Here is an 11,472-nt window from a genome sequence, read left to right as displayed (position 1 = left end):
ACTTTAAAGCTAAGAAAATATAGAGAAGCAACGTCAAAATTTTCTGTTTTTCATTAAAAAGAACATTCATTGTAATTGAAAAGTGCATATATCACTAAAATCCTTAATCAACAAAAAAACATAGATCCAATTACAGAAAATTGAGCTCACTGTTGCAGAATGACCAGAAATACAATAAACCCAAAACTAAAAACCTAGCTTTCATCACCTATAAATCAGGTGACAAACCCGGGGCTGCCATATTTTCACAGGTCTTGAACACTCAAACCTGCAAACAAGAACAACATGAGATAAGTAGGTCAAGACGGAGAACCTTGAAATGTTACCAAGTTACAAACATGGCATAAAGAACACATTCTATTGCCACCAGCATGGCAAAAAAGAGAGAATACTTCATTTTAGCTTCGAATAATTCATTTCAAATAAGGATTCTGGTTGCATCAAGATAAGAAAAACGAGGCTATTCAGTTGTTTCATCCAAGAACCTTGAGATATTACCAGCATGGCAAGAAAGAACAGTAGGATTGATTGTACTGATACCAGTATGATAACAGTGGGAAACAATGATTCATTTCTGCTATGGGTTTATGATTCTATAGCATGTTTCTCAATTTCAAAAAAGGATGCTGGTTGAAACGAAATAAGAAAAACAAGGCTACACCATCATAGCAAAGACCAAGAAACTTCGAGATGTTATCTACATGGTAAGAAAGAACAGCAAGACAGATTGTAATTCTGTCAGTACAGCAGAAACGAGAACAATGGTTTGCTTCTGCTATGGACCTACAATTCTATAATATATTTGTTGATTTGAAATAAGGATGCTAGTTGAACCGAAAAAAGAAAAACGATTACTGTATCATTTATATAGATGTACCTGGAGGAAGGGACTGCTTCAACTTGTCAGCCTTCTCAGCATCCGACACGCAAAGTGTGTACAAGTACTTGGAGCAGCGGACCTTGAACTTGACGACATCTTTGCTCTTCTTGATCTTTACAGAGCGTGCATCTTTCCTTCTGGCAGTCAGAAGGAAGTCCTTGATCTCATGAATCTGCTTAGGCTGTAAATCATAACCCAGAAAACATTCGTTTAACCCAGGAAGTCGAATCATAGTTAAAGACATAAATCAATTATAGTACAGAGGCCGGTGAGAGCCAAAATCGCAAAATAAGGATCATAATAAGTAAATAAGCAACTCAATGAACAAGGAAAATACAGATTGAAACTAAAAGAATATACACATTCTTAACAAATGATATCATAATCAGATATTCTAGAATTAAAATGTCATAACATGTAGTAAAAATATGTGCAAGTCCTTCAAACATAAGCCAAATCCAACAGAAAAGACATAACATTGCATTAGGACGACTATTTGCAAATAAGCAAATCAGCAACTCAAAGAGCAAGTAAAAACACAAATTAGAACTAAAGATCTGAGAACAGCACACACACATTCTTAAACATATTCAGATGTTTTAGACTGAAAATATCATCAAATGATGCAGCAAAAACATGGGCAAAATTTTTAACTTTTTCCCATCTTCAAACACAGTTCATTGAGCCATACCAGATTTGTATGAAACAATTTTCTCATTATTTAGGCCAACATAAACGGATATATGATAATCAGTTGCATTATATTAGTACCCAAATTTCTACAAAGCTCCATCAAATGAGGAGAAAATCAGAAAGATGCAAACAAAGCATTCAAATGCAGACCAAGTGAGAAATTGAGTCAGAACAGAGCATCAAAATAAGAATAATTTCAGAGAATTAAAGAGACATGAGTTTTACCATTTTGGATTGAAGATTTCAGCGTATTCTTCAATTTGCTATAACCCAAGCACAAAAAGGCGCTACAAAAGTTCGATATTTAACTATATATAGGGTGCACACAAAAAACCCTAGAGAAAATTTTATTGTATTGACTGTTTTAACCTTGGTTAAATAGTTATATGACGTTAGAGTTCTACTTCTTCTTAGGTTAACTCTCTATTAGTCCCTGTACTTTGATAGAATTTGAGATTTAGTCCCTATACTTAACAAACTAAATATCCAATCTTCCTACTTTTATCATCGTTTGTAATTTCCGCCATATGCCTTATCACATGATGATAGTCTAATGAACATGTCAAGTTGATAAAATTTGACAAAAATATTTACGATTTTAATGATTAGACTAAAGTTTTTAAATAAAAAATTAAAGATTTTAACTTTTAGCTTTTTAAATATAGAGACTTGATTTAAAAATTTTCAAAATAAAAACTAAAATTTAAATTTTATTAAAATATATGAACTAATGGCATATTTTAACCTTCTTATATTAAGAAGATGAGGACTAATTGAAAAATTTATGCTTGAAAGGTATTTCTATTTGAGACAAGTTTTAAAATTAAACAATAAATAAATATTCGTGTAGTAAGACACATTACACTTTCAATATAATAACACAAGTTTAAACATCAAAATGATATTTTGAACATTTAAAATGATATTATTGGAGGTCGCCCAAATATCATAATTGTATTTAAGTTATTTTTAAGTTATATAATTTTAATAATTCATATTATATCAATTTAATTTATTTAAAAGAACAAATTTTATACAAAAGAAAGACATTTTTTATTAATATTTCCTTAATTTAAATAATTATTTAAATAATATTTAATTTAAATTTTAAAAAATACTCTCAAAATAGACCTGTTCATGAGTCGGACTGTCCACTTAGGCCCGAAGATCTGGTCGAAATTTGAGAGAGTTTGGGTAAAATAATTAGGTCTGAAAATAAGTTTGGACAAAAATTAGGTCCATTTAAAATATGGTTTGGATTCGAGCTTGAATATTTAAAACTCGAACTTGGCTCAGACCGTTTTTAAGTTTATAATACTTTATATTATATTATTTTTATATATTATGTAATTTTAACTACATTAAAAAGATAAACATATACAAAGTAAACAATATCGCTCTAATGTAAAAATTAAAATAACGTTAAGATGACTATACAAAAATTTTCAATAAATAAAAAATTAATAATTTTATTAAATATTGAAATAATATAATATAAATATTAAAAAATTTAAAATAATATGAATAGTTGTAAAATAAAGTAAAAATTTAAACTTATGTTTGGAGAAATATATTAATATTGATTAAGCACCACCCCGACCATCACGTCTGCCGCAAACCAACATATCTATTGTTTCCATTTTTTAAGGTCAATTGCATGACTTTCTTTTCTAGTGCTAATAACCACCAAATGTTTGGAACTTGTAAATGCGACACTTTCCTTTGAATTCAATCACTTCAAAGAAGCGTCCACTTTATCTGTTCAACTTGAAAATCAGAAACTCAACCAACAATGGCGATTTCGCTGACACTCTCAAAATCTACTCTTCAATGTTACGAGACACTCCTGTTCATGGCAATAGCTTTACTTTCCCATTACTCTTCAAAGCCTGCGCTTCCCTTAATTCTCTTCATGATGGTACAAAGCTCCATGCCCACGTGCTTCAGCTTGGTTTTCAACAAGACATCTTCGTACAAACATCTCTTCTCGATATGTACTCGAAATGCTCTGACTTGGCCTCTGCACGGAATGTGTTCGACGAAATGGTTATGAGAAATGTTGTTTGTTGGAACACTATGATTTCTGCTTATTGTCGTTGTTTCCGTGTGATGGAAGCAATGAATTTGTTGAAAGAAATGTGGGTTATTGGTTTTGAGCTGAATGCTTCCACTTTTGTTAGTGTTATAGCTGCTTGTACTAATCTTCGACTAGGCTTATCAATGCACTGTTGTGTGTTCAAGCTTGGGTTGCTACATTGCGAGATACCTTTAGCGAATTCGGTTGTGAATATGTATGTTAAATTTGGGTTAATTGATGATGCTCGTTCTATTTTTGATACAGTGGATGAAAGATCGATCCTTTCATGGACTACTATTATTGGTGGCTATGTAAGTGTTGGGAATGTTGGGGAAGCATTCAATCTTTTTAATAGAATGAGACAAATGGGGTGTGTTAGTCAAGATATGGTGCTGTTTGTTAAGATCATTTCGGGTTGTGTGAAATCTGGGAATTTGTTATTGGCATCATCAGTTCATTCCCTTGTTCTAAAAAGTGGATTTCATGGTGAAGCTTCGATCGATAACTCGGTTCTTAATATGTATTCAAAATGTGGTGACATTGTGTCGGCTCGACGAGTTTTCGAAATGGTAGACGAGAAATGTATTTTCTTGTGGACATCAATGATTGCAGCGAATACTCAGCATGGTTACCCTGCTGAAGCATTGGATTTATTCAAGAGTTTATTAAGAACCGATCTTAAACCAAATGAAGCTACCATTGCCAGCATACTCTCTGCTTGTGCTGATTTGGGGTCACTGAGCATCGGGAACGAGATTGAACATTATGTGAAATTGAATGGTTTGGCGTCAAATCAGCAGGTTCAGACCTCATTGATTCACATGTACTGTAAATGTGGGAGGATAGACAAGGCAGAAGAAGTATTTGCAGGAGTGTTACATAAAGACTTAGCTGTTTGGAGTTCCATGATAAATGGTTACGCGATTCACGGAATGGGTAACGAGGCTCTGAAACTATTTCACCGGATGCAGATAACCAAACCGTGCAGCCTAGATCATGTTGTTTTCACAAGCATATTATTGGCTTGCAGTCATTCAGGGTTGGTAGAAGATGGGTTGAAGTACTACAAAAGCATGAAAGACGATTACGGAATAGAGCCCGGAATAGAGCATTATACTTGCTTGGTCGATCTCCTTGGACGAGCTGGTCACTTTGACTTGGCTTTGAAAACCATCCAAGAGATGCCTCTGCAAGTACAAGCTCAAGTTTGGGCTCCATTGCTTAGTTCATGTAGGAAACATTGTAAAATCGAACTCGGCGAATATGTAGCCAAGAAGTTGTTAGATTTAAATCCCGGAAACACCAGCAGTTATGTTTTGATGGCTAATATATATACATCGGCTGGTAAGTGGAAGGAAGCAGCTAAAACAAGAAGCATGATGAGGAATAAAGGATTGGTTAAAGAACCCGGTTGGAGCCAGATCGAGATCAATGGCTCGGTACATGTTTTTATGGCCGGAGATAGATCACATCATCGGTCTGCTGGAATCTATGAAAAGTTGAATGAGCTTAATACAAAACTTAAAGAAGCTGGATATGTTGCTGAAACAGATATGGTAGTTCATGACTTGGAAAATGAAGAGAAAGAGGAGTCTATGAAGGTTCATAGCGAACGATTGGCTGTCGCTTGGGGACTTATCGGTACTGAGCCGGGAACTACTCTTACGATCATAAAGAACCTACAAACTTGTGGTGATTGTCACTCGTTTTTGAAGTTTACTTCCAAGGTTACAGGCAGGCATCTTATTGTAAGAGACGGACAACGGTTCCACCATTTTCAATTGGGTTCTTGTTCTTGCAAGGATTTCTGGTGAAGCTCTTGGGACGATTTAATCTTTGTCTTGAAATGAACGTGGTCTCTGAAAAGACATCGGGGTATTTAGTGGACAATGGCAATGCGAGGAAGGCTCTGTTAGTCATTTGGTGCTTGTGTTATGTTGGGTTCATAATTTAAGCATTATAAATTGCTGAAATTATCATTCTGGTTCTGCTGTGAAGGGATACCTCCCATGTTACTGGGATTTGGATACGAGTGTCTATACAAATATCTGTACGGCACAAAAATGTTTGCATGGTTTTTAAAAATTGTAGTAAAAATCAATTGAATAAGATTGAAGCACATTTCTCATCACCAAGGAAATGAATTTGATGATGGTTTAATTTTTCTTTTGGTGATCACCTTCCTTCGCATTTGAAATAATACTTTGTTTATTGCTCTTTAATTATGAGGGACATTTTGTTTGGGTGAAACGATTGAAGGTAAATGGACAGAACAGAAGCGATAAGCTTGCTCGATAGAATGATGAATAGTGTCCATCCTAATGTAGTGACTTTCATTTCTTTAATCGATGCATTATGCAAGGAAAAGAGGATCGGATAAGTTATTACCATGATGGAACTAACGAGTCACTCATAATTGGAGTGTGCTTACTGTTCTTTATTTCGAAAAACATGGAGATTGTGGTGAAACAAATAATTATGTTTCTAGTTAAATCGACAGAAACGGCAAGCTTGCTTTGATATATGATGAATGAACGAGTCGGTAGTGAGATTTAGTTCTATAATCAATCCTTTATACAAGGAAAAGATGATTAAAGAAGCCATTATTACATTGAATTGTCACCTACAATTTAATGCATGGATTGTGCTTATATCAAGTTTTGGATGGCACAAGGATTCATCCAGCCACAAAATGGAGAAGATCTAGCATATGCTGGCCATGACCTTGCATACTCTGTTGCCAGTGTTGCATTAATTGAAGTTATAAGCTTCCATTGTTTTGTAATCCCTAGTCAATTAGTCACTTACAGTAACAATGCATGAACATGTTTGATATTGTATTTACTTCTGCAGTATACCTTTGTCATGTTTAAGAGCATTGAAGTTTGTTCTTTGGTAGAAGAGAAATTGTAGTTTTGAATTACTCATTGTAAAGGGTGCCATGAACATGTTTAGGTGATTTTGATTTTTGACTTATTGGTTTTCACTTAAAGAATTTAAAATTAATCTAACTTAATGATTTAGTTTTTAGTTTTTACCACAACAATTAAAATGAATATTTTAATTTTTTACTGTAATTTTATAGTAATACTAAACACTTAAAATTTTAAATTAATGTCACAATAATTTTTAAAAGTGTATTATTTTCCAAACTATGGTTCTGTTTGGTTTAAAAATATTTTCTATTTTATTTTCATTTTCAAAATTATTTTATTTTTTGAAATTGAAAAACATGTTTGAGAAATACAAATAAAATTTTGTTTTCAATAATAAAAATATGCATGTTTTGAACCTATATTTAGAAATAGAATTACAAATTTTAACATTTATAAAGATTAGAACCAGTATATTAGATTTAATATTTGAAAAATTGGTAAAAAAATGTTTTAGTTTAAACTAAACATGTCTATGGTCGGGCCAAGTCAAGGCCTAAATTTAAAATTTTTAATAATTGGGCTCAAGCTTGGTCCAACCAAATAACGTATACAACTATTTATAAAATATTAATATATATTATTTAATATTAATATATATATTGTAATTAAATTTAAAATAAAAATATTTAAAAGTTAGGCCCAAAGAAAAAAATCTTTACCGAAGTTGGGTCGAGCCAGGCAAGCCATCCAATCCATGGACAAAAAAAAAATGAGCTAACTATTTACAAATATGAGTAGATTAGGTCAAAATTTTAGGCTCGTATTTGGAGTCAAGGTGGACTTGGGTAAACATAAAATATATTAATTTCATGTCTAAGCCTAGCACGAACTTGACTCGACCCGGTTCATGAACATCTCTATTTGATACCTATTTTTTTTACCTAGTTGGTATTTGAACTTGTATTCCATCAACGAGATTAATATCTCTTCAGTAACATCAATAATTTGTGTTTGACGTGGCACTAATAATGTGGCATATAGTAATATCTCAATATGTAACATGAAAAACATAAATATAAAATTTTAAAATTATATAAATTAATAAAAATAAAATTATCATATTTAAATAATCATTTATCCCGATTTATTCTTTTATGTGTTTTAAATAATATTATATATTTTAAATTTTTTATTAAAAAATCAGTTTTTATTTATTTATAAAAGATCCACTTAATAAATTGGAAACAACAAAATAATAGTTTTGTTTATAAAATATTTATATTTCATCGAACCTCAAAAATATATATATTACATGGAGGATGGAACTATTATTATGCTATTATTACTAATAATATTATTTAAGTATAATAAAATATAAATTTGTTAAGCAAAAAGATAACCCGTAGGTATAAAATATAATCAATGCATGTTAGGTGATAATTAAAGTATCCACTTACCTAATTTTTTAATAAAATGTAAATAAACAATAAATAGAACATGGAAAGTGGGACCATGAAATTTTTTATTATTTATAAATAGTTAAAAGATTGTCTTTTAACTAATTTTTTTCTCTGTAAATCTTGGGAGAATCTTTTGCAGAAAAAGAAAACATAAAAGTTATCCCACTAGAGACCTTAAGAGACCATGCCTTGTTTTTTTTTTTTTTTTTTTTTGTCTTTTAAAAAATTATTATTTACTATGTTAATGGTAGTTTTTAAATTTTATAAGTGAAATTAAAAAATATCATGTATTTTATTTATTTTTTAGTTTTTAAAATATTACTTTAGAATAAATAATAAATTGGCTAATAATTAATGCGAGGAAAGGTCTAAGATAATTAAAGGGATATGTGAGGAAATTGAACACCTAGCAAAGCAATTCATCTGGGGATCCAATACAGGAAAGCGTAAAATGATGTTGGTTGATTGGAGCTCTATATGTTAACCATGTTCGTGTAGTGGCTTAGGCCTTCGACACCTGAAAGACCAAAATACCTCATTCTTGTTAAAATTAGGGTATAATCTTGTCATCAGAAAAGAAAACATATGGGTTAGGATCTTAAGCTCAAAATATGGGATAAGAGAGAGGATTCTCGAAGACATTAAGAAACAGAATTCCTCAACTATATGGGGAGTGATAGCAAAGGTTTGGCCATTGTTGAGAGAAAATCTATGTTAGTCCATAGGAGTAGGAGTATCAGTTCGGTGTTGGGAGGACTATTGGGTCCCGAAAATAGGATCGTTAAAAACATATGTATCTCCCACGGATAGGCCGATCAGAAGTTGTTTCCTTAATGATATGGCAACAGAGGATGGAGCTTGGGATCTTGAGGCCTTTAAAGAATGCTCTGATAAAATCTAGCTGGCCTTGATAAAATCTTTTCGATATGTACAACAAATGGAGGTTTCTCGATTAAAAGTGCATACCATATATTAAAAGCAGTTACATGGGACGAGAAAGATACTAAATGGAGGATTGTTTGGAAATATCAATGACCACACTGCGTTTGTTTCTTCTTATGGTTAGTTTGCATACAAAGATTGCTTACCAACCAGGAGCGTGTTCGAAGGGGCATTGGATAGAGTGTGTTATGTCCAGAATGTTAGCATCAGATAAAAGATATTTTACATGTCCATAAGGACTGCCCAACTATCAAAGATGTTTGGAAGTACTTTGTGCCAAAAAACCGCCAAGCGCGGTTTTTTTCAAGAAATCTCTTAGGATTGGTTAGGATAAATTTGGGAAATTCTGGGTAGCTGAAAGGAATGGGGTCCCTTGGTCCACGTTATTTGGTTTGTTAGCATGCCGCGTATGGAAGAACATGAATCTTTTTGTGTTTCAAGGTCTATCTTGAAGCTTTATAAAATATTAAAATATATCATTTAATATAATATATATTATAATTAAATTTAAAATAAAAATATTTAAAAATTAGGTCGAAAGAAAAAAATCTTATCGAAGTTTTAAGCTCGTATTTCGAGTCAAGTTGGACTTCAGCAAACATAAAATATATTAGTTTCATGCCTAAACCTAGCACGAACTTGACTCGACCCGGTTCATGAACATCTCTATTTGGTACTTATTATTTTTTACCTAGTTGATATTTGAACTTATCTTCCATCAACGAGATTGATATCTCTTCACTAACATCAATAATTTGTGTTTGACGTGGTACTAATAATGTGCCACGGAGTAATCTCTCAACATGTAACATGAAAATTATAAATATAAAATTTTAAAATTATATAAATTAATAAAATAAAAATTTTCATATTTAAATAATCATTTATCCCGATTTATTCTTTTTATGTGTTTTAGATAATATTGTATATTTTAAAAATTTTTATTATAAAAGATCAGGTTTTTTATTATAAAAGATCCACATAATAAATTGGAAACAACAAAATAATAGTTTTGTTTATAAAGTATTTATATTTCATCGAACCTCAAAAAAATAATATGTATATTACATGGAGGATGGGACTATTATGCTATTATTACTAATAATATTATTTAAGTATAATAAAATATTATTTTGTTGAGCAAAAAGATAACCCGTAGGTATAAATTTTAATCGATGCATGTTAGGTCATAATTAAATTATCCACTTACATAATTTTTTTAATAAAAATGTAAATAAACAAAAACAAAATCAATGAAAATGAACAGAACATGCAAAGTGGGACCATGAAATTTTTTTATTATTTATAAATAGCTAAAAGATTGTCTTTTAACTAAGGCTGTGTTTGATAGGGGGAAAACCAATTCCGGAATTGGTTTTACACATTTTCCAGTGTTTGATAGCAGGAAAATATTTTCCTTTTGTAAAACCAATTCCAAGACACGGGAAAAGCTATTACAAAATTGGGGAAAATGTCTTACACCCTTCATTTCGGTAAGACATTTTCCATATTCTCTCCAGCCTTCTAAAACCTTCATTCCTTCATTTCCTTCCATTTCCAAACCCCCACAAGATCTGTCGACTGATTTTCCCCCACAATACGTTCTCTCCGATCACCATTTCAGTCAGATCTGTGGGAAATTTCAGGTAAGACATGCTGGATTTTATTTTCGCTTTTGTTTCGGTGCTTTTACTTTTTGTTTCGTATGCTTTCGGATTCGCATATATACCAAAGGTATGTGAAAGTTGGAGTAGCAGGATTCCCTCTATCATTGATAACATGCTGAATGTATTTGCTTTGCGTCATTAGGTATAGTCCTATCGAATGTGCATTTATATTTATAAAAAAAGTCGGTATGTAAAGCAAAACTCCTTCAATTTGGAATTGAATAACTGGCTTGCGATATGGAGAAAGGTTCTTAATAGATTTCTTTCACCCTAATACTCATGCAAGAGAGGATTTGCACGGTTAAAATCCAAAGAATATGACGACATGATCTTTAACATAGATCCATCTATTAACAAACTTTGTTGGAATTATAGAGTCGTTGATGGTCTTAAAACTTTGCTTTCTTCTCAGAAGTACAAAATAGACTAAAAGTTCTTTATTATTCTCAAATGACAAATGCATCACTATTAAAACCACACACTAACAAGAAACAAAACACTAGAAATCGGCATCCTTTTCCATACGAGTGGTGGAATGATCACAAGCAGGTATTCCCAAGTTCCTACCGATCATATCTTTCATTTTCCTAAATCAAAGCCCACCCGATGGTCCCAATAACTTTTGATTCCAGATTACGCTCTGCAGTTAACCTTGTTGGGAACTTAATGTTGAACTTGATTCGAGGTTACCTCTTTTCGATGGGTCTTTGGGAATTGGCATACCTTCCTTCGGGACTACCTCCTCATAGTTTGGATGGATCACACTGTTGATGGGGATGTTCAAGCTCCTTCCATCCAATGTTGTAAGATGAACGGTGTAGCTCGTTAATGCTTCGACCAATGATATCTTTTGCGTGACAACCAGGTCATTGCCATC

General features: G+C 32.1%; 2 protein-coding genes across 2 annotated transcripts; one reads left to right on the top strand and one right to left on the bottom strand.

The window, feature by feature from the left end:
• Nucleotides 1-33: 33 nt before the first annotated feature.
• LOC105796373 (60S ribosomal protein L38) lies at nt 34-1,922 on the bottom strand. Its single transcript, XM_012626067.2, has 3 exons — nt 1,799-1,922; nt 878-1,061; nt 34-268 (listed from the first exon to the last, which is right to left on the bottom strand). The coding sequence occupies exons 1-3, from the start codon at nt 1,799-1,801 to the stop codon at nt 246-248; spliced, it is 210 nt and encodes a 69-aa protein (XP_012481521.1). The 5' UTR covers nt 1,802-1,922; the 3' UTR covers nt 34-245.
• Nucleotides 1,923-3,168: 1,246 nt separating this feature from the next.
• On the top strand, nt 3,169-5,828 carry LOC105796369 (pentatricopeptide repeat-containing protein At4g21065). The gene has a single exon (XM_012626058.2). It carries the CDS (start codon nt 3,281-3,283, stop codon nt 5,462-5,464), a length of 2,184 nt encoding a protein of 727 aa, XP_012481512.1. The 5' UTR covers nt 3,169-3,280; the 3' UTR covers nt 5,465-5,828.
• The last annotated feature ends 5,644 nt before the right edge of the window (nt 5,829-11,472 follow it).

The sequence above is a fragment of the Gossypium raimondii genome, chromosome 3, assembly GCF_025698545.1.
Source record: "Gossypium raimondii isolate GPD5lz chromosome 3, ASM2569854v1, whole genome shotgun sequence".
NCBI classification, from domain to species: domain Eukaryota; kingdom Viridiplantae; phylum Streptophyta; class Magnoliopsida; order Malvales; family Malvaceae; genus Gossypium; species Gossypium raimondii.
Note: the sequence above shows the minus strand (reverse complement) of the source record. Positions and strands in the feature narration are given on the sequence as shown.